This window comes from Gallus gallus, chromosome 38 (assembly GCF_016699485.2).
Source record: "Gallus gallus isolate bGalGal1 chromosome 38, bGalGal1.mat.broiler.GRCg7b, whole genome shotgun sequence".
NCBI lineage: Eukaryota > Metazoa > Chordata > Aves > Galliformes > Phasianidae > Gallus > Gallus gallus.
The window spans coordinates 68,412-89,449 of NC_052569.1; the positions used below are offsets into that span (position 1 = coordinate 68,412).

At 64.5% G+C, this 21,038-nt stretch overlaps 2 protein-coding genes across 2 annotated transcripts; both read right to left on the minus strand.

The window, feature by feature from the left end:
- Positions 1–770: 770 nt before the first annotated feature.
- On the minus strand, positions 771–18,081 carry ACTN4 (actinin, alpha 4). The gene is given in 23 exon segments (NM_001396037.1): positions 771–888; positions 890–979; positions 1,675–1,833; positions 2,385–2,465; positions 2,648–2,794; positions 3,031–3,210; positions 3,294–3,428; positions 3,582–3,745; positions 3,747–3,765; positions 3,872–4,006; positions 4,086–4,194; positions 4,893–5,043; positions 5,645–5,792; positions 6,010–6,240; positions 6,332–6,424; positions 8,493–8,578; positions 8,841–8,922; positions 9,072–9,150; positions 9,259–9,346; positions 9,414–9,500; positions 10,802–10,921; positions 11,065–11,179; positions 17,903–18,081. Coding segments are annotated over 23 exon segments (2,709 nt in total). The 5' UTR covers positions 18,044–18,081; the 3' UTR covers positions 771–819.
- Positions 18,082–18,708: 627 nt separating this feature from the next.
- Positions 18,709–20,892, minus strand: EIF3K (eukaryotic translation initiation factor 3 subunit K). The gene is made up of 8 exons (NM_001391997.2): positions 20,799–20,892; positions 20,509–20,607; positions 20,259–20,379; positions 19,400–19,474; positions 19,261–19,327; positions 19,094–19,171; positions 18,891–19,016; positions 18,709–18,804 (listed from the first exon to the last, which is right to left on the minus strand). The coding sequence occupies exons 1-8, from the start codon at positions 20,855–20,857 to the stop codon at positions 18,773–18,775; spliced, it is 657 nt and encodes a 218-aa protein (NP_001378926.1). The 5' UTR covers positions 20,858–20,892; the 3' UTR covers positions 18,709–18,772.
- Between the last annotated feature and the right edge of the window lie 146 nt (positions 20,893–21,038).

The following is a 21,038-nucleotide window of genomic DNA, read 5'->3' on the forward strand; positions in this document are numbered from 1 at the left end:
AATACCTTTATTGTCCCGTGTGCCCACAGCGTCCTCCGACCCCACGGAGGGGGTCCGTGGGGGGGGGGGCGGCCATTAATGACTGACATGAGAAAGAGATGCGGTGCGACAGTGCTGCAGTGAGGATATATTTGTATTACAACAACCCTTTTTTCTGGCTTTTGGTCCTCAGAAATACCTGCTCCAAGGGGTGGGGGGGGGGGGTGATCACCTCCCACCCCCCCCCCCCATCCCTCCCGGCGGAGGGTTCTGTGTCCCAGTTTGGATGGGGGGGGGGGGGGGAGTGGAGCTGTGGGGATTTCTGCTGCACAGAGCATAAATTAAAGGGGGGGGGGGGGGGGGATTTGGGGGGGTTGGGGCTCCGTGTGGGGCCGCAGATCGCTTTTGTCAGTTGAAAAAATAGAAGGGGATATATTAAAAAAAATAACCGTTATCTGAGTGCCCCCCCCCCCCCCGCCCCCCCCCAAGAACCACCCCCCCCCAAAGCAAACAGGTGCGTGAGCCCCCCCTCCCCCCCCCCCCAATCCCTCAACAGAGCAAAAAGTGAAAAAAAAAAAATCATTGCATAGAGGTACATGTCGGTATAATGCGAGACCCGAAGGCGGGGGGGGCGGGGGGGGCCCGGGGGAGGGGGGGGGGGGGGCTGCAGCATCGCGGCCCGGGATCACAGCCCCCCCATCCCACCCCCCACCCCCCCCCAACTCCCCCCTCCGGCGCAGGGACGGCCGTGAGTGCGGAGGCGGAGCGCAGAGTGGGGGGGGAGGGGGGGGTGTTTTGGTCCTGCAGGAAGCGCCAGCGCTCGGGGCCGGGGGGGGCGGCTCAGAGGTCGCTCTCCCCATAGAGCGCGGTGGAGAAGGATTTGTAGTCCAGGGCGCCCGGGGCGGCGTCGGGGGCCGCGGTACGGAGCCATCCGTGCGATGCAGTACTCGGCCTGCTCGGGGGGCAGCTCCCGCCGCAGCTCCTCCGCTGTGATGTAGTTCTGGGGCACAGCCGGGGGGGGTGGGCTCAGGTGAGGAGGAGGTGGGGGGGGGGGGGATCAGGTGTGAGGGGGGGGTGGGGGGGGGTGTGGAGGGGTCTCAGGTGAGGGGGGGTTTGGGGGAGTCTCAGGGGTGGGGGGGTGGGTGTGGAGGGGTCTCAGGTGTGGGGGGGTGTGAGGAGGTAGAGGGGGGTGAGGGGGGTGAGGGGGGTGAGGAGGGGTCTTGAGTGGGTGGTTGTGGGGGGTGGGTCTCGTGTAGGGGGGTGGAGGGGTGTGTGTGGAGGGGTCTCAGGTGTAGGGGGGTGGGGGGGGTGTTGGGGGTGTGAGGAGGTATAGGGGGGTGAGGGGGGTGGGGAGGGGTCTCCGGTGGGTGGTTGTGGGGGGCGGGTCTCAGGTGTAGGGGGTTGGGGGGGGTGTGGGGGGGGGGTCTCAGGTGAGGTGGGGTGTGAGGAGGCATAGGGGGGTGAGGGGGTGGGGAGGGGTCTCAGGTTGTAGGGGGGTGGGGGGGGTGTGTGTGGGGGTCTCAGGTGAGAGAAGGGGTTGGGGGGGGTATGGAGGGGGTCTCAGAGGGGGGGGGGTTGTGGGGGGTCTCAGGGTTGGGGGGGAGTTGGGGGGGGGTGTGGGAGGGGTCTCGGGGGGGGGGGCGTCTCTGCGCCCTCCCGCTGGGGCTGCAGTGTGGGGCGCAGCCCGGTGCTCACCTTGTCCCCCGCCAGCACCTTGAAGGAGGCGATGACCTGGTCGGCCGTGTCGGTGTCGGTGGTCTCGCGGGACATGAAGTCGATGAAGGCCTGGAAGGTGACGCTGCCGCTGCCGTTGGGGTCCACCAGGCTCATGATGCGGTTGAACTCAGCGTCGCCCTGCGGGGAATGGGGGGCGTGGATGGGGGGCACCCGGTGCGACGCCACCCACGGCCCCCCCGGATCGTAACTCCCCCCCTCCCCGTGGGGGCTGGAAGGCTGCGGTTTGACCCCAAACCTGGATGGAAAATGGGTCCGTGTTCCGCCTCCGCCCCACGGCCGCCCCCGCCCATGGCAGCGAGGAGAGAGAGATGGGAAAAGGGTGGAAAAAAAGGGTGAAAGTGGAGCAGTACCAGCCTGCATCCCGCCGACAGCAGCAGCGCCCGGAACTCATCGGTGTCCGCCGTGCCCGCGCGCTTCTATGCAGAGGAGGAGGAGGAGGAGGAGGAGGAGGAGGAGGAAGGCAGAGATGTGCAGCACATGCAGAGAGGAGACCCAGCGCAGCCCCCAGAGGAGAGGCAGAAGGAAGAGATTGAGTTGAAGGCAGTTTGGAGGGCAGCGGAGTGCGAAGACGGGCAGTGGGGGGGGGGGAGGAGGAGGAGGCGGAGGAAGAGGAGGAGGAGGAGGAGGAGGAGGAAGGGCGGAGCACAGGGAGGGGGATGGGGCCAAACCTGCCGGTCGTTCTCCACGTCGTAGCCCAGGCTGATGAGACACGCCTTGAACTCCTCCGGTCCCAGCGCCCCGCAGTGGTCCTGGGGGGTCCCAGTGTTGGGGGGCAGAGAAGGGAGGGGGGAAGGATGCAGTTGAGTGCATGGGGAAGGGGCTGAGCTGCTGAGTGCCTCCAAGGGCTGCGACCCCACAACGGGGGGGGATAAACCAGGGGTCTCACGCCTCCAAAAGAGGGGCAAGGGGGGTCTGCAGGGGGAGCCCCCACCTTATCGAAGTGGTTGAAGGAGGCCCGGAACTCCTGCATCTGCTCCTGGCTGATGCCTTTGGCGTCGCGCGTCAGGATTTGGTTCTCCACCTCATTGATGGTGCGGGCAATGGTGGTGAGCAGCTGCTCCCACCCCACACGGATGTGCTGTGGGGAGGAGAGGGGGGTAAATGGGGAGGAGAGGGGGTAAAGGGGGAGGAGAGGGGGGCAAAGGGGGAGGGGGCAGCACAGCAGGACTGCTGTGGGGCTCGGAGCCCCCAGGGCTGTTTGAGGCTCCATATTCAGCATCCCCACCCCCTCCCCCCCCCCCCCCCCCAAACCCTGGAGGCCCTTTTATCCGATTTGGGCCCCCTGCCCCCTTCGCCCCACGTTTTGCCCCCCACCTCCATGGTGTAGTTGGTGTGCTTGTTGTCGAAGATGAGTGCTTCCTGCACCAGTTGGTGCTGCTGCTCCAGCAGCTCCAGGTTGGGTTTGTAGTCCACGATGCTCTGCTCGTAGTGCTTCAGGTGCTGCAGCTGATCCTCCAGCGTGCCGTGCATCTCGATGGAGATGCGCCCGATCTCCTGCGGGCAAACAGCGGGGCGGGAGGATGCAGGGGGGGCACGCGGACCCAGCACAGCCCCCCGCCCCCACCCGCAGCCCTCACCTCCATCTTGGTCTGCATCCACGGCCCCACGATGTTGGCCTGCCCTGCAAACTGCCGCCGCAGCCGCTCGTTGCACTGCTGCCGGCTCTGCTCGTCCTGCAGCGCGCGGTCCCGCGTGGGCACCAACTGCTGCACCTGGGGGGGGCACAAAGGGGGGTCTCAGTGCTGTGGGACGGAGCTGTGCCGGGGGGGGGGGGGCGACGCACCCAGAGCTGCTCTACACCCAGAGCTGCCCCACACACCCCGAGCTGCCCCACACACCCCGAGCTGCCCTGCTGCGGCACTCACCCGTTCCCACTTGGAGTTGATGACCTGGGGGGTGACGGAGGTGTAGGGGTTGTTCCCGGACAGTTTGATGCTGTGCAGGTCGGCGATGCGCTGCGCCTCACGCTGGATGCCCAGGATGGCCTCACGCTCCCTGTCGGCATCGGGCAGCGTGGCCTTGAATTGGTCCGTGGGCGGCGATCAGACCCTGTGGGTTATGGGGCACAGCGTGAGCCGGGGGGCGGCCCCCGGGGGTGTCCCAGCAGCTCATCTCCTCCATTAGGACCCGAGGTCCCGGCAGAACACCCCCCCACCTCGATCTCCTCGATGGTGTGCACGATGAACATGTCCTGCAGGTCCTCCATGGCGCTCTCCATCCAGTTGTTGAAGGGCGCTGCCCTCTTGGCGTACTCCAGGTGCAGCTCATCGATGGTCTCCAGCTGTCGCTTCTTGCAGGACAAAACCCCACGCAGGGTGAGCGGGGGGCCCCACAGAGCCACGCGTGGGGCAGGGAGGGGGCAGCCCTACCTCCAGGGCCTCCCTGCGGCTGTGGGTCAGGGAGCCCAGCACGTCCCACTGGTCGCAGATCTTCTGGCACCGCGCGTTGACGCTGGGCGAGTCGTAGTAATCCAACTCACTGCAATGGGAACGGGGTCGGGTGTGGGGACGCACTGTTCGGGGCAGTGGGGCCGCGATGTGGGGCACAGAGCTGGGGGCAGCGGGGGCAGTGGGGCCGGGATGTGGGGCACAGAGCTGGGGGCAGTAGGGCCGGGATGTGGGGCACAGAGCTCGGGGCAGTGGGGCCGGGATGTGGGGCACAGAGCTGGGGGCAGTAGGGCCGGGATGTGGGGCACAGAGCTCGGGGCAGTGGGGCCGGGATGTGGGGCACAGAGCTCGGGGCAGTGGGGCCGGGATGTGGGGCACAGAGCTCGGGGCAGTGGGGCCAGGATGTGGGGCACAGAGCTGGGGGCAGTGGGGCTGGGATGTGGGGATGAACTGCAGTAGGGTTGCGGTGTGGCGATGCGTTGCTCAGGGCAGCAGGGCTGCAATATGGGGCACAGAGCCCAGGGCTGCTCCCACAGCCCCTATGGGGCGCCCACGGGGCCGGCTGTGCTCCACGCAGCCGTTCCCCACAGCACGGCCCCACCGCTGCAATAAGGGCTCCATTCACAGCCGCGGCTCTGTGTACTAATTGTGTGCGCGTTTATCTGCCGCCCCACTGCCCGCCCCACAATAACCTCATTCTGCCGGCAGGGGGAGGGCCGGCGGAACAATGGGGCAGTGTGTGCGGACGCCCCGTCCCGTCCCCGTCCCCGTCCCGCCGTGGGGCCGTACTTCAGCTCCTGCGCGATGGCTGCGATCTGCTCCACGCGGTCCTGGTGGGCTGCCAGGTCGCTCTCGAAGGCCTCGTGCTTCCGGATGAGCGCTTTGATGTCGGACAGCGTGGCCGTCTCGTAGTCCTTCTGCTTCAGCATCGCCTCTTTGCCTGTCAGAGGGGTGAGGGCGGTCGGTCCCCATCCCAAAGCCATCCCAGACCTTCACCCCCAACCCCCCCCCCCACCCGCCGTCGGTCACCTCCCGCTGTCCCACCGAGGGACGGGCGGAGGCGGGAGGTCCCGCTGACCCCATCTCGGGACCTCATTTCCCTTTTCTCCCCCGCATCAAAGTAAGCCCACGTCGTGCCGGGCCGCTCCCATCGGACTGTGCTGTGCTGTGCTGTGGTTCAACCCCGTCCCGAAGTGTGAGAACGGCACAGGAGGGGATTACCGCGTTCTCCACGGGAGCGCAGCTGCTGCCCACGGGGGCACGGACAGCTGCAGGCGGTGGGAGAAATCGGCTCCCAGCGCTTCCCCATCCTCCCCCTGTGGGTCCCGGTGCCCCCCAGCCCCTCCCCAGCGCCCCCCAGCCCCTCCCCAGCGGGTCCCAGGCCCTCAAGTTCCTCCCCGGTGGGGAAGAAGAGAGCGGCTCTGCCCCATCGGCGTGCACCGGAAGCCGAGGTTCACCCCGATGCTGCCCCAGCCTTCCCCCGACGCAGCCCTGCTCCGCTCCAACCCCAAACTAAGCCCCGCGCACCCCGGCCGCGTCACCTTCAGTCCAGGCCTCGTGGATGGAGGCTTTCTGGCGGAACTTCTCAGCCAGGTGGTCGAGGCGCTCCAGGCGCCGGATCTCATTCAGCAGCCACTCCTCGTAGCCCTTCTCCGCCTGCTCCAGGTGCTGCCAGCCCGTGTTGATGTCCTGTGGGCAGGGCGCAGAGCGGCGGCTTTGGGGCGGCTTCCGTGGAGCCCCATTTAGGGGCAGGTTTGGAGAGGGGCAGGAAGGGCATCCACCCCCAACCCCTTCTTCCCTCTGGCTCTCCCCCCGCATCCAGCTTCCCCCTGGGGAGGGTCTGGGGGCGACCCGGAGCCACCGGGAGCAGCACCCCACCACCCCAACACCCCCCCGCTCTGCTCACCGACACCATCCTGCCCTCGGAGGGCATGAAGGCGGGCCGGTTGCTCAGCCGCAGCTTGGTCTGCAGCGTGTTGAAGTTGATCTCCAGCTGGCACTTCTCCTGCACCTTGGGGGGTTTGTGGACGCGCCGGTAGTCGCGGAAGTCTTCCAGCTTCTGCTGCATCTCCTGGATGGTCTTCTGGGGGCTGCGGTCCTCCAGCCAAGGGATGGTGCGCCGGATCCACTCCAGGAGCTGCGGGGTTTGGGGGGTGGGTTTGGGGGTTCACGGTGGGGAGGTGCTGGTTTTAGGAGTGGTGGGTGGGGGGGGCGCCCCCCAAGCTTACGTCGGAGGCGAGCTTCTCGTAGTCCTCCATCAGGTGCTCATTCTCCTGGTTGACCGCCAGCACTTTGCAGATGCGGTTCGCCGCCGTCTCCGCCTGGAGGAGAAGAGCAGAGGGCGATGGGGCCGCGTGGACGCGGTGCCCACCCGCTCGCCCCCTCCCCGGCTCCCCCCGGGGGGCTCCCAGCAGGCTCAGCCCTACACGTGGGTTCGTGGAGGAGGTTTCGAAGCGGCTGAAGAGCTCAGAGCTTCCCCAAGCCCTGGGCTGAGCTCTGCAGAGGGCTCCAGCACCGCTCTCTGCCCGTGGGGATAAAGCACCCAGAGCTGTGCTGGCAGCATTGGGACGCAGTGCCGGAGCCCCCACAGCCCCCAGCAGCACGGCAACTCCAGGCACAGCCTTGGTGCCCTCGGAGCCCTGCCCAGGCAGGCCGTTACCCATCTCTGAGCACATCCTCATCTTCCTCCGCTCTCCCATGAAGGCGGCTCTTCGCTGCGCGGGGTGGGTGAGTGAGGAATGGGCAGAAAGGAAAGGCTGGGGGCTGAGCACCGGGAGGGTCCGGGAGGAGGAGGAGGAGGAGTTGAAAGCCAGAAAGAGTGGAGAGGGTCTACAGAAGGATGGGGAGAGGAGAAACAGAGCTTGGGAATGAGGTGGCAGAAAGGAAAATAAAACAAATAGGGCAAAAATGAGAGGTGGGAACGCAGGGAGGCTGTGAGCTGCGAGGGAGAGGCGCGGGGCTGCGCGAGGTGTGGTGGCACACGGAGCCCTGCATTGGGGACAGGGGTGTGCCAGCTGTGCTGCGAGGGCTGTGAGCACACCTGGAACACAGCAGGGCTGGGGCTGAACACACAGCACCCACCCACGGGCACCGGGGGACCTCGGGAGGAGCCGGGGAGGGCTTCCCCCTTCCCTTATTCCTGCTGGGTGCAGAGCAGCACCCGGGGATGCTGCCAAACCCTGAGCACGGGCACTGCTGGGCATGAATTCCTGCCCTTGGGTTTGCTGTGTGCCACGGAACACCTTCAATCCTCCGTGCACGAAGTCAGGTCCTCTGATGCACGACGACCCTCCTGCACAAGGTCTCTTGTGCTGACCGAGCGCTCCGCAGCTCTCTAACCCACTTTGTGAGCCACGGGACACCTGAGAGGCTCATTTGTTTCCTGACACTTCTAATTAATTAGCTGAGTGTGGTAATTGCTGCTCCACCTGGGGCTCAGCGATGCCTGGAGCTGCCCACAATGGGTCTGTGCGGCACTCTGGGTGTAAAATAAGGCAGGGTGAGAAGCACAGAGGGGACCTCTGCAGGGGTGACAGAGCCCTGAGCAGGTGATGGGGTTCTCCCTCCCTAAGCCCGAACAGTGCCAAAAGAGCAGAGCTGTGGGGAAGCAGGACGCAGCAGCACCTCATGTCTGCAAGGTGCAATTCCGCCGTGCCACGCCTGCAGCCTCACTTCTCATTAAAGAAGGCTGAGAGCGGAGAGGCGGCGCTCGGTGGGGTGGCGCCGGGGCCCGGATGGTTCGGCTCACGGGTACAGCATCCCATCCCCACCGGGGATTTGCTCTGCTCTCTGCTGACCCGAGCACAGCTACGCCTGCCTGCATCCCCGCGCCCAGAAGCCGTGCAGCAGCGCGGCCGCCTGCAGGCAGCGTTAGCAGCGTTGCACCCAAGCTGCCCCAGCCAAGCTCACCTTCTGAGCCCCCGAGAAAGCGTGGTAGAAGCAGGAAACGTATGTCATGATGGCCTTCTCATCGGGCCTGAGAGTGCCTACAATATCTGTGCAAAGAGAGAGGGAGGAGAGAGCGTGAAGGGAGCAGCACGGCGACCTCTGAGCCCTTGGAGCATGCAGTGGCAGAGAGAAGCGCTGGGGGCCCAGACCAGAGCTGGCTGACGGGTTGTGTTTGCTGCTGGATTACTCAGCCTTGTGCAAAGGGCCCAGGCTGTGTTTCCATGCGAGCGGCTCTGCAGAGCCGTCCTGCCCTGTGCTGGGGCCGTGCCAGCGCTTGGCATCGCCTTACAGATCACGCTGGGAATGTGAGCAGCCCTTAAACCCGTGTGAAGGAGCTGAGGTCTGGTTCCCAGTCAGCGAGAGGCAGCGGCCAGCTGGAAGAGAAGTGCGTGAGCGTGCGGTGCTGCGGTTACGGCACGACGGACGCAGCCCGCCCGGTACCTTCTGAGCCCCTGAAAAGGCGTGGTAGAAGCTGGACACGTAAGTCATGATGGCCTTCTCGTCGGGGCGAGCTGTGTTGACAATGTCTGTAAGTGAACAGTGAGGGTTAGGATGAGAGGGGAGCGCACCCTGCGAGCCGGAGCCGCTCACCACGCTGGGACCGGGAGCTGCGGTGTGCATCCCACAGGCAGGCAGGCTAAATAAACACTCCTGTATGGGCAGAAGGTGATTACAGCGTCCCAACGCACGGCGCCCAGCGGGGCTGGCTGCCAGCACGTCCTCTGTGTCTGCAGGAGGAGATGTGCCAGCTGAGCTCCAGCGCTTGTTGCGTGCGGATGTGCAGCTTACCCTCGGCATCCAACATCTTGGGGATGTCCAGGTACTTCTCTGCCACCTCAAAGGCGTTGTTCAGGTTGGTCACGGGGTCATCCTGCACAGGGAGAGCGATGCTGAGGGGTCACCCAAGAACCGGCGCGGTTGAGCAGAGGGCACTGCACTCCCCAAGCTCAGGGCTCAGCATTCAGAAGAGAAAAAGAGCGGAGGAGGAACCATGCCGTCACATTGCCAAAGGAGCTTTACCTTTCTGAGTTTGTCGTACTCGATGAGCTCTGGTCTGTGTCTGTGGATCAAGGCGTTGAAGGCAAGACCGTCCTTCCAGCTGCAAGAGGGAAGAGCGGCTTCAATCCCACTGCACACACACCACACAGCCCTTTCCCCCTCCCGGCTCGCAGCTGTACACAGTGGGGCCACAACGAGCGCCCCTCACCTGATGTGGAAGTTCTGCACGTTGACGTTCTTGTAGGGCGCCGTCTTCCTCTGGCACCACAGCAGCAGCCCCTCCTTGGCCGAGGTCTCTGCAGAGGGATGGGGTCAGCCCTGGGCCGTGCCCCAAAAACAGGCACGCGGCCTGCAGGCCTTTACCTTCCACGGAGATGTCCTGGATGGCAAATCGGAGGATGATGGTCCAGATCATGCCCAGCGTCATCTTGGCGTTGCCATCGACGATTTCTGGAAGCAGAAAGGGAAGAGCAGAGCTTCAGCTGCACGTGGATGCAGTCAGAGAACAACACCTCTCGGGTCACCTCATGGGGCAGCAGAGCAGTGACAGCAGGGAGCCCCGAGATGCTCCAGAGCCCACCGGGAAGCAGGGCTGCGGCCGCCCCATGGGCATCTGGGATGGGATGGGATGGGGTGGGGTGGGGTGGGAGCTCAGGGTCCCAGCACGCAGGTGGGACATTTCTCCTATCTTGCACAACACCCGCGGTGCCTGCAGCTGACGTATGGGCTCAGGTGGATGCGCTGCACCACGCCCTCGCCGCACCGGTTGGGACACGCAGCGGTTTCAGGAACAGGCAGTGCTCTCCGCAACACACTTCAAAGCCACAACCACTGCGGCCCGACTCTCTCCAAACTGGCTCGGCGAGGTGAGCCGCTGCCAGCGGGGCTGTGCAGCACAAATGGCTGCAGAGAGCTCAGCCTCTGGCTTCGGGCTGACTGCAAACAAGAGGTGAGGGCTACACAGAGGGCTGGATGGAGGCTGCGTGGTGCTGAGCCCCGCTCTGCTCTGCTGGCACAAAACGGACACAGCTGGGCAGAGCGTGAGCCTCATCGAATGGGAGGAATGCTGCTTTCAAACCATAACATCTCCCCTGCTGCTATCAACACTTGGTGAGGCTCAGAGGGAAGAGCGGGCAGACTGGGAGCCGTGCAGACGTGGAAAACACTTTGTCTGGACCCAGTCCTCAACGGCAGCTCCTCCACGTTCCCACCTGATGAGCCCCACCGCCAAACCCCTTCATGTGCTCTTCCTGGAGGAGATGGGCTCTGTGTGAGCCCCGCTCAGCACAGGGCAGCGCTTCTGGCACGTCCTGCAGCGCTGCGGTTGTGCAACAGCGTCCCTGGGACGGCCGTCCCCCCGCAGCCTTTACCCCCTGAGTGCCAACACAGCACCCGGCGCCTGCGCAGCACTGCCCGCAGTGTTTACAGCTCTGTGCAGCACCGCCTGCACCTCCCAGCTGAGTCAGCGCTGAGCAGAGCCCCTCTCCTTCTCCTCTCCACCTGAACCTCCCTGGGGCTCTCATCCTTTCCCCCACTAAAAGATGTTGCAGGGTGCTACAAGCCCCACACTGAGCGCAGTGCCCCGCCTGTACCCTCCTCATCGCAGGGCAGAGGGGAAGAGCACCTCCCTCACCTGCTGGCCACGCTCTGTGCAAGACACCCCAGGCCCCATTGGCCCCGTTGGCCACCAGGCAGTGTCCGTGACCGGCTGTGTCCCACCCCGCAGCACACCCCGGGTGTCCCGGCCTCACCCTCAGCCCCTATGGACACCAGCTTGACGCCTTTGCTGGCGATGAAATCGAGCGCTTTGTTCACGTTGTTGATTTTGTGCACTCTCATCTTCCCTCGCTCCGGTTTTGGCAATCGCTCCCCTGGAAGGAAGAAGCAGAGAGGAGGATTACAGCTCTTGCTGGGGGCAAAACAGAGGAAAGCGTCCACGGCTGAGCCCGGGGGACAGGACAGCACTTGGAGCTGTGCGCGCCCACTCGAGGAGCAAAACCCAAAGGAACGTCACCTGAGATCACCTCCAGGAGCAGCATCAGCTTGAGGCCATCGCGGAAGTCCTCGTCGATGTTCTCGATCTGCGTGCCGGCCTTCCGCAGGTGGGAGTTGCACCAGGCTGTGAAGGTCTGCAGGGAGGAGCAGGGAGGACACTCAGAGCTCAGTTACCCCACGGGGCGGCACTGCCACGCTGCTGCACCCCAGGGGCCTCAGGACGGTGCCCCGCTTGGCACCGAGGCATGAATTCTGGCACGCAGCAGCAAATATTTGCTCCCGGGAGCTGGTGAAGGTCGGAGCGCTGAGCTGAGGGCAGAGCAGACCCTGTGTGCTCCCCCCAGTGTTATCCCTGGGCGCCGTTGCCACCCCTCCGCCCCACTTCCCGCACTGTTTGTTTGCAGCCCCACACCAGGGCAGGAGCAGCCCTTTCCTGCTACTCATAGCGCTGCCTGCACCCGACGCGCTGCGGCCTGAGCTCATGGCCTTCCTCAGGGTGTAAATGCTGAGTGCTGCAGGACACGGCAGCTCCCCGGCGCAGCCCTCGCTCGGGAGAAATGCAATCAGAGGGCAAAGCTCGCGGCGTGCCCAACTCCCACTGCCCAGCAGCCACCCGGGGCTGAACGACGCTTTGTTCGGCGCTGAGCTCACGGCCGGGGAATGCTGACAGCTCTTAACGAGCTGCGGGGCTGACGAGGACAGGGGGGGAGCGGCAGGCAGGGCTGGAAGCAGATTTGGGGCTGTCTGGGATGGGGGGGGTGGCATCAAAGAGCAGAGGGTGGAGGGAGGAAGGAGGCTGCAAAGAGGCAGAAACGGCCCCAAAAAGCAGCGGGATTGCAGCTCCCCACACAGCTGGGGATGCTCGGGGGGCTGCGGGGTGGGATGAGATGAGCACCGACACAGCAGTGCCGATCCCAAGTGGGACAGCGGGGTCACCCGGAGCAGCGCTGCGTCCTGGAGCGCGGGGCAGAAGCCCCGTTGGCTTTGCAGGCCCCAAAGGAGCACTGAGCACCCCAGATGAGCTCCCCAGAGCTGGCTGAGATCTGCCCTGGCTGCAAATCCCACCTGCCAGGACCCCTCGGTGACCCTAAAGGGCTGTAACCGAGCCGGATGCTCCCGATGCCTTTCTGATAAGAACTTTAAAATCCACTAGAACTGGAGTAGAGCGGCGCTGAGCACGGAGTCGCAGTGAGGTCGGACGGCCGCTGCCCTCCCTGTGCCCCGCTGAGTGCAGCGGAATTAGCGCCCAGCCGCCTCGTTACGCAAGCGCCTCATTAGCCCGATGAGGAGCTGGCTGATAATCAGCTCAGGTTTCCCAGCTCCCAGATTGCGGGAGGCTCACGGGGGGACCCTGCCTGGGGTTTGCTCAGGGGACTCCCCTGCGCCGTGCTCGTTAGCTAATTACGGACGAGGAGCGACATGGACGCAGTGCCCAGCGCTGCTGGGTGGGCCTTTCCTGGCACGGGGAGCAGAGCAGCCCCTCCCCGGAGGGCGGTGGGCACTGAGCTGTGGTTCTGCAGTGCTGACCACAGTGACAGCCCTCATTGGCAGCCCCAAACGGGACCGTTCAGTCAGCAGCAGTGCAGGAATCCCACCCTGCAGCTCCACCCGGCTCAGAGCTGAGCCAGGAGCATCTCCTCCTCCTCCTCCTCTTCCTCCTCCTCCCTGCATGCAGCCCGAGGGCACGGCTGTGGGGCAGAGGGTGCGGCGCTGACGGGCAGAGACGTGGGCAGGGATCCGGTGTTATAAAGGCCGGGTATTTGGCTTTATGGAGGCTTGGGTTGGAAGACGGCTTCGTGGAAGCTCGGGCAGGGATGTGGCTGCAGAAAGCCTCGGGTGCCAGCTGATAAAGGCCTGGGCAGGCAGCAGCTCCACGAAGGCTGGAGGCAGGATCCACGAGGGTTGGATGAGGGCTCTGTGAGGGCCGGCAGCTGGCTCCATGAGGGTTGGCTGCAGGGCTCCACGAAGGCTGGATGAAGGCTCCATGAGGGTTGGCTGCAGGGATCCAGTGACACAAAGGCCCCTCCCGGGAGGTGAGCGCACGGCTGAGCCGCGTCCCCTGGGCGTTCCCGTGCAGAGCAGAGCAGAGCTGCCCGTATAAGGGCAGGAGGCTGCACACCCCGCAGCCCCACGGGCGCTCCCAGAGCCCCACACCCATCGCGTGGCCCTGAGCTGCCTGCTGGGTGGGATGGCAGGAAACCGAGCGGCAGGAGCGGAATCCCACCGTGCTGAAATAAGAACGGCCCCAAACGGGAACAAACCCCGGGGTTTTTCCACTCTGTCTGGCAGGTGGGGCTGGGGCTGCCGAGCGCAGGGGCTGCCGAGCGCAGGACGTGCCAGGCACTGCCTTCTCCATCAGCCCTCCACGTCGCTGCCAGCCCGCAGGAGCTGCTCCCGCAGAGCTCAGCCGTGCCAACGCGGCGGCCCGGTGCCCACCCGGTGGGTTAAAAATAGCTGCCAAGAGCAGAAGGTAATTAAAAGCCACTAACGGCCTCACCAGGAGCTCCTTTCCTCAAAAGAGCGCCGAGCTCTTCCAAGGGCCATCAATCTCCTGCCGCCACCGCCGCTACCGGGCGGGCTCGGCGCAGGGCAGCAGGGCTGGGAGCAGGGCTGGGCCGTGACGTGCTCAGCCACACGGCTGCTGCTTGCTGGGCGCTGCACGGCGAGCCTTGAACCGCAGGAAGGGAGATAAGGAGCGCAGCACGCGACAGCACGGCTCGCGGTGGGTCGTGGGGCACCAAAGCCTTCGCAGCACGAGGGAAGCACGGAGACCCGTGTGCTGAGCAGAGAGCTCCGAGCAAAGCCCGCGTGGGGACGGGGCACGGGGCGGCCCGCCGAGGGGGCGGCAATGTGTTCCGAATCAGAAGGTCCTAAAAAAAGGATATTCCACATCTGCTGCTGGAATTTCCTTCCCACGGAGGCGCTGCTGAAATGCTTTCCAGGCATTGTATCAAAGCCGCCTTTGTTGGGAGGAAGCGGCGGCCCCGCGGAGCACCTCGAGCTGCGGGGCGATGCGGGGCGGCCCCCCCGGGGACCTTCAGACCCCACTGACGGGGGGACGGCCGTGGGGCAGCGCCGGATCCGTGCGCCTCCGTGGGCTCGGCTGCCCCCAGAGCACCCCATGCAGAACCAGCAGAGCGGGGCTTCCATTTTAACGCGTTGAGTTTGGGTCCAACCGACGGCGTTCTGCAATTTGGGCTTTGTTTTTGGGACGACGGACTGCGGGACGCTGTGCTGCAGTGGGGGGGGGTGGCACAGGGCTGGGGGGGCACCTCCCTTGGCACCAACACCTGCATTGTCCTCAGGCGGGCAGGAAGTTCGTTAAGGCAGGAAATCGTTACGGGCCGCTCTGAGATGTCCTGGAGACCAAACAACGCCCCGCAGGGAAGGCAGAGCGCTCCTCCACGCCATTGCGGAGCCACCTGACCGCCCCGCCGTCTGTTTGTTGGGGGGCAAAAATGGGAGCCGGGGGTGAAGCAGCACCTCCATCACGCGCCCAACGCAGCGCTGCATCCCATCTCCCGGCCACGGCCGCTCACCGCCGTCCCGCTGCTTCCTCCCCTCCATTTGGTGCTACTGGGAAGAGGACAAACTGGGAAGCGGCCGACGGGCCGAGATTCCCCTCATTCTTTGCCCTTATTAGGTCTGCAGCACGGGGAGGAGGAGGAGGAGGAGGAGGAGGGTCAGGGGAGGCGGGCGGCTCCGACCTCACCTGGCGATGCTGTCTGGGATGTGGGATCCCACGGCCGCCCCCGGAGCCCCGAGGGCAGAGCCCCGAGGTGACGCTGGCTGTGCTCCAAACCAGAAACCCGACTGAAACCAGGCGGCGATAAGAGGCTGAGTCAGGGCAGAGGCGCAGGGCGGACCCGCATTCCTGGCGGGCACACCTCGGGATGGGGACAACGCGCTGCACTGCCGTGCTTCCCCGGTGCGGGGCCGTCCAGCAGGACGTTTCTGCAGCTGAGCAGAAGCTGCTGCTGGAGGTTGTCCCATTGGGTCATGGGAAGCAAGGCAGCTCCAGCAGGGAGGCAACGCGATGGCTCCAGCTCCGCGCTCAGGGCTGGAAGTCCACAGGACAGAGCAGCAGTGCTGTGGGGATGGGCTGAGGGCGACGGTGCTGTGGAGGAGGCCCCGGGGAGACCCCTCTGCTGCCCCCCAGTACTGACAGGAGCCGATGAACAGGAGGAGAACAACCTGGAAGGGCCCTTCCCGCCCCACCGTCCCATGGCTCTGTGATCTTTAGGGCGCCCTCCAACCCAACCGTCCCACGGCTCTGTGATCTTTAGGGTTCTGTGATCTTTAGGGATTCCTCCAGCCCAAAATTCTGCTTTCTGAAGCAGAGCCTCCGCTCCCATCAGCGCAGAGGCTCACAAAACAGCCGTGCTGGGAGGGACCTTTGGAGAACCATGGAATGGTTGGGTTAGGAGGGAGCCCAAAGCCCCCCCATCCCCATCCCCGCTGCAGGCTGGCTGCTCCCCACCAGCAGAGGGTCCCAGGGCCCCACGTGTGGCCTCAGCCACCTCCAGCCATCGGATTTTCCCAAAAAGAGCCCGGCCATGGCCCCGAGGCGCTGCCGGGAGCCGAGGGCTCACCATGTTTTGCTCAGACACGGCGAGCTCTCAGGGCCGGATGTTTGGCTTTGGAGGGGAACCAAGAATCCAGGCTGCAGCCGCTCGTGGAGCACGCGATCCCACCGCCCCCCGGGGTGTGGGGCAGAGCCCCATCGGAGCCCCCATCAGCGCTCCCTTGGCGGCGCAGACGCGCCCTCCCCATCTCCATCCCCTCTGCGGGGCTTTCCGTGTGCATTTACCCAGAGGGGACGTGGGGCAGCCCCACAGCGAGCCACGAGCACCGCCTGAACCCCAACTCAGCTCATCCCTCTCCCAAGGCACGCTCATTACCGCGCCTCGTTACCACAGCTCATTAGCGAGCCTCGTTCCCGGCCCCGCTCGCCCAAGGACACCCAATTTGCGCCGCTCCTTTCCCAGCCCCACCGTGGTCGGAAGCAGCCGGAAACGCACAGAGCTATTTAGGGCCACATCCTGGCCCCGACCCGCGTCTGTGTGTGTGTGTTTGGGAGCACAGAGGATGCAGCCGCGCTCCTCGGCCACATAGCTGGGATTCCAGCGTGGAACCCCGGGGATGGGACACATTCCAGCGGCCGCACCGCGCTGCCCCACGCCGTCCCCATGGCGCACGTGAAAGGCTGCCTGCTCTGCCTTCTTTATAAGGGAAAAGCCTCAGCGCTCCGCATCTCAGCCCAAACCGCCCTCGTCCAAATCAAGCGGGGGGTGAAGGGGAGATGGAAACGCTCCCCAAAAAAGGCAAATGGGTGCACACGGAGGTGGGGGGGCCGTCCCAGGCAGCGCCACGTTGGGAAGGTCCCACTTCACAGCCGCGATGCTCCAACGCCTCCGAGACCGAACGGAACCAGGCAGGCGACGGAGATCTGCCCAAACATTGCACCTCACTGCCGTGGGATGGGCAGAGGGGAACCCTTTGCCATGGGTCCTGTGGGGTCATCACCCCACAGCCACAGCGCTGTGTTCAGCTGTGCCACGGTGACATTCGCAGGGCGGTGGACCCCAAAACCGCCCCACTGCCGGCCCTAAAACCCCAACGTGGGTCTGCCAGGGCTGTCCCCACACTGTGCCAAATGCAGCGCGTCGCTCACAGCCCCAGAAACAGCAAGAAAAGGCTGTTCCAGCCCCAGGCCCGCCTCACCCACGGCCGCTGCCAGGCGCTGGGGGGGGGAGGACGCCCGGCACACCCTCTGTACCATTCCACAACGTCACTGCAGCAACAGAGCACGGAACACACATTCCTAAGCCTCCATAGGTGTTGTTCCGGTGTGGCAACACCCAGCCAAGGGGCACGGGAAGGCAGAACGGCGATACCTGGGCAGGGTTACACCCCAATAGGGGTATGGGAACATGGCGGTGCCAGGTCAGCCACACACAGCCGGTGCCAACTCCTCCTCCCCGCCATCCGACGACTCCTCCACCTCCACGCAGTGCCTTTTGCTCCTGCTGTATTCCCAGCTCCCTCCCCAGCCGCCCACAATTAAGGTAATTAAGCCAAATAGCAGATGGTCACCTGCTGCCAGCAGACCCCACGGTCCCAAACAGTTACAGGAGAGGGGAATGGGACAGGGAGCAGCGATCCTTGCACCGTGCAGCAGCCCAAAGCCTTCCTCCTCCTCCTCTTCCTCCTCCTCCTCTCCCCCAGTGCCCTTTCGTCCCTTTGCATTTCCCCATTCCTGTGCCCGGAGCGGATCTTCCCCCCCCCCCCCCCATCTCCTCACACTCCATTCTGCTCTCCCAAAGGTTCTGGGCTCCGGGGAACGAAGCCCACTCAGAACCTCCCCCTCCCCCCCCACCCCTGCCAGCCCCAACCTCAGCCCCCCACAGCCCACCCCACAGGCAGCTCAGGCCCCCACCTCAGGGCGCCGTTACCCGACACCCCCCCAGGACCCCTCCGCACCCCCTCAGGAGCGCCCCCCCCGCCCTCCCCTGGGCCTGCATTCCCTCAGAGCCCCCCGCAGCCCCCCCAGGCCCAGTCGCACACCTCAGAGCCGCACTATCGAAGCCCCCAGGACCCCCCCCGCCCCTCAGGGCCCACCAAGACCCCCCCCCGGCTTTATGCTACCTCAGAGACCCCCAGACACCCCCAGGCTCAGCCCCGCACCTCAGCTCTCCACTACCAGAGCTCCCCAACCCCTCGGGACCCCCCCAAGGCCTCCATTCCCTCACAGACCCCCAGGGCCGCCTCCCAGGCCTCCATCGCCTCACAGACCCCCGGCTTCACCCCCCACCTCCCTCCTGAGGCCCAGGCCTCGGCCCCCCGCCCGGCCCCACCTTCCGCTGCTGCTTCTCCCAGGCGGGATCGAGCAGCAGGTCTCGGTCCCAGTCGTCCTCCTGGGCCATGTAGTCGCCGTTGGGGCCCGGCCCGTTGCCGCCGTAGGGGTAGGGCTGCCCGGCGCTGTGATAATCCACCATGGCGCTCCGCTGCGCTCCGCTCCCACCGCCGCGCCGACGGCACTGCGCCCTCCCGCACTGCGCCTGCGCGACGCGCCCTCGCGAGGCCTCGCCCACTCACGCCCGCCCTCCCCTTTATTAATATTCATGAAGTGGGCGGGGCGGGCTCTGCAGCACCTCCTCCTCAGTTAATATTAATGAGCCCACGCGCACCGTAGGGTCGCTCGGGTGAATGTTAAGCGAGCCGTCACGCGCAGCTCCCCCCGATTAAGCAATTAACGAGCTCTTGCGTGCGCTCCCCTCTACAAATCACTATGTATTTAAGAGGCCCAGCCGCCCTCAGCACCTCAGATACAGGCTCATTAATATTAATGACCAACATCAGGCACCCCAACGCCTATCATCACTCAACTATTGAAACAATATTAATGTTAATGAGCCCTCATATGTACCACCCATGTGTACTAATTATTAGCCAATCAGTGAGTCCTCATGCAGCATGGCAGCTGACCCAACACCTCTTCATTATTATGCATAACACCCCACTCATTTATTATGCATAATAACATAAACATTCATGAGAGCACAGCCCCCGCAGTAGTACACCCCACCCCCATGGAGGGCCACCCCACAGGGATGCGACCCCATTGCCCCCCAGGACCCTCCCCAGGCAGCACACAGTACACTGGAGGTTTCTCTTTTACTTTGAGACAATTAAAATCCGCAGTGTTAACGAGGATGTGGGGGGGTTCAGAGCGACGAGGCCATGATGCTGGAGACACCTGCAGGAAGATGGAGGGGGGGGGGTGCAGAGGGGTCAGCAGCAGGCTGTGGTTTCTGTGTGCCCCCCCCCACCCGCTGTACCCACTGTCGAAGTCGATCTTCTCCACGATGTTTTTGGGTTTGATGCTCTCCTCCTGGTTGCAGATGAACACCTTGCCAGGCTCCGGCTCCGTCCACCCATATTTGCTCATCCACACCTTCAGCTGTGCCTCTGAGGGGGGACAGAACACCGTGTCACCCCCTCTGCCATCTCATGTCCCCCACCCCTCAGTGCCCCGCCCCCCGTACCTGAGAGGTCCCCCAGCATCTCAGCCAGCAGCCATCGGTCGATGTGTTGGTATGTGATACCCACCACGTGGCAGATGACTGCAGGGAGAAACCTGAGTCAGTCCTGGCCCCAAAACACCCCCAAAAGCCCCTCAGCAGCCCCCCTCCTCCCCCAAATGCCACCTCACATTTTCGGACAGAGTCCTCAAAGCCGGCAATCCCATCCAACAGCTCCATGTTCTCATCCAGAGCTTGCTGTGGGATAAAGCACAGTTCACGTCACCATCCCTGCAGTGCCAACGACCCCCCAGAGCCACAAGGACTCACCCAGAAGGACTGGAAGTGGCACGTCTCCAGCAGCTCCCCCAGGTACAGGATCTGCCGGATGGGCCGCTCCTCCTGCTGCCACGGGGTCAAGGGAAACAAATGAGCCCGCCCCAAATCCCCGACCTCTGCCATCCAGCAGGGACGGTGCACACCGAATCCACGCTCAACATGGAGCGAGGCACCCCAAACCTTCACTTCCAACTCTCCCACTCAGGAGGGCACCTCAAATCCCTGCTCGTTAGAGATGGGGCACCCATTCCAAACCCCACATAGCAGGGATGGGGCTAGAAGTGGGACAAACCACCACCAAGACTACGTTAGGGTACCCAACAGCGGTCCAGGGGTGCTCTGGGGAACTTCTAGAGTGTCCTAAGGCACACTGGAGAGCTTTGGGAGGACTCAAGTGGGTTCTTTCAATCCAATAACGCACATTAAGAAAACAGTAGAGCACCACAGAGCACAGTGAGGAGCTCCAGGAGAACTCCAGGCAGAATGACAGTACATTGGGGTGGACCTGTAGTACAATAGGGCACAAAAGGTACAAGTAAAGCAGCACAGAGCACAACAAGGAGCTGTGGGAGGGCTCTGGGGAGGCCCAGAGTACACCGGTAGGTCCTTATAGATCAAATGGGGCACAGCAAATTGCTCTAGGAAGCCCTTAGGGTACACCAGAGCAGCCTGGAGCGCTGCAGAGCACCATCACCACCTCACAGTCATCGGTGTTTGGGCTCAGTGCAGCCCCCCAGCCAGCCCCTAAGCCCCCCAGCCAGCCCCTAAGCCCCCCAGCCAGCCCCTAAGCCCCCCAGCCAGCCCCTAAGCCCCCCAGCCAGCCCCTAAGCCCCCCACAGGGGGAGGATACGTGGGCCTGGTCGATCATGCACTTGCAAAGCGTGAAGTCAGTGTGGGGGAGGTTGGTGAGGGCCTTCAGCAGGATCTGCGCCGTCACTGTGGTCTGGAAGAAGGCGGGGTTGAACTGGTACCTGTGGGGGGAAGGGGGGGCGTTATGGGGAGCAACATGGGGACAAAAGAGGGCCGTTATGTGGAGGGGGGGGGGGGGGGGGGGGGGGGGCAGAGGAAGCGTTCTGGGGAGCGACCCCCGCCCTGCTCACAGCTTCAGCACAGCCAGGTTGGCCTCCAGATCGTAGGCATTCTCCTTAGCCTGCGTCTCCACGTAGCGCTCCAACGTTGCCAGGTTCTCAGGGTTGTACCTAAAGGGAGAAAAAAGCCACCGAAAAGGAACACCGACTCAGCCTCCACGAAGCGCTTCCCTCGGAGCGCCGGGCCGCCCCCAACCACAGCCCCCACCTCCCGGCTCCACGCCCCGACCTCAGGCCTTAAGCCCCGGCTCCAGGCTCGCCCCGCACACCGCCATACCCCCCGGTTCCCCCGGTCCCGGTACCTGTCGATTCCCCGCAGCAGTTTGCCCACGTTGGCCCTCATCTGCTCAAACAACGCCATGACGCGCGGAGCCTCAGCCACCGGAAAGAAAGGGGGAGAGCCGGCTTCCGGCGGCCGCGGCAACTTCCTCTTCCGGCGCGGGCGCTCGCTAAGCATGATAGGAAAGCGAGTTGAAAACACGCACTGCGCAACGGCCAAAAGCGAAAGCAGTGCTGCCCTCGGGAGGAGGGATATACCCAAA

Coding starts and splice junctions, on each gene's coding strand:
- EIF3K (NM_001391997.2), bottom strand. CDS start 20,857: ATGGCGTTGTTTGAGCAGATGAGGGCCAACGTGGGCAAACTGCTGCGG. Junction 20,608..20,798: donor CTGCTGCGGGGAATCGACAG/GTACCGGGACCG, acceptor TTCTCCCTTTAG/GTACAACCCTGAGAACCTGG. Junction 19,475..20,258: donor GCATGATCGACCAGGCCCAC/GTATCCTCCCCC, acceptor ACCCCGTGGCAG/CAGGAGGAGCGGCCCATCCG.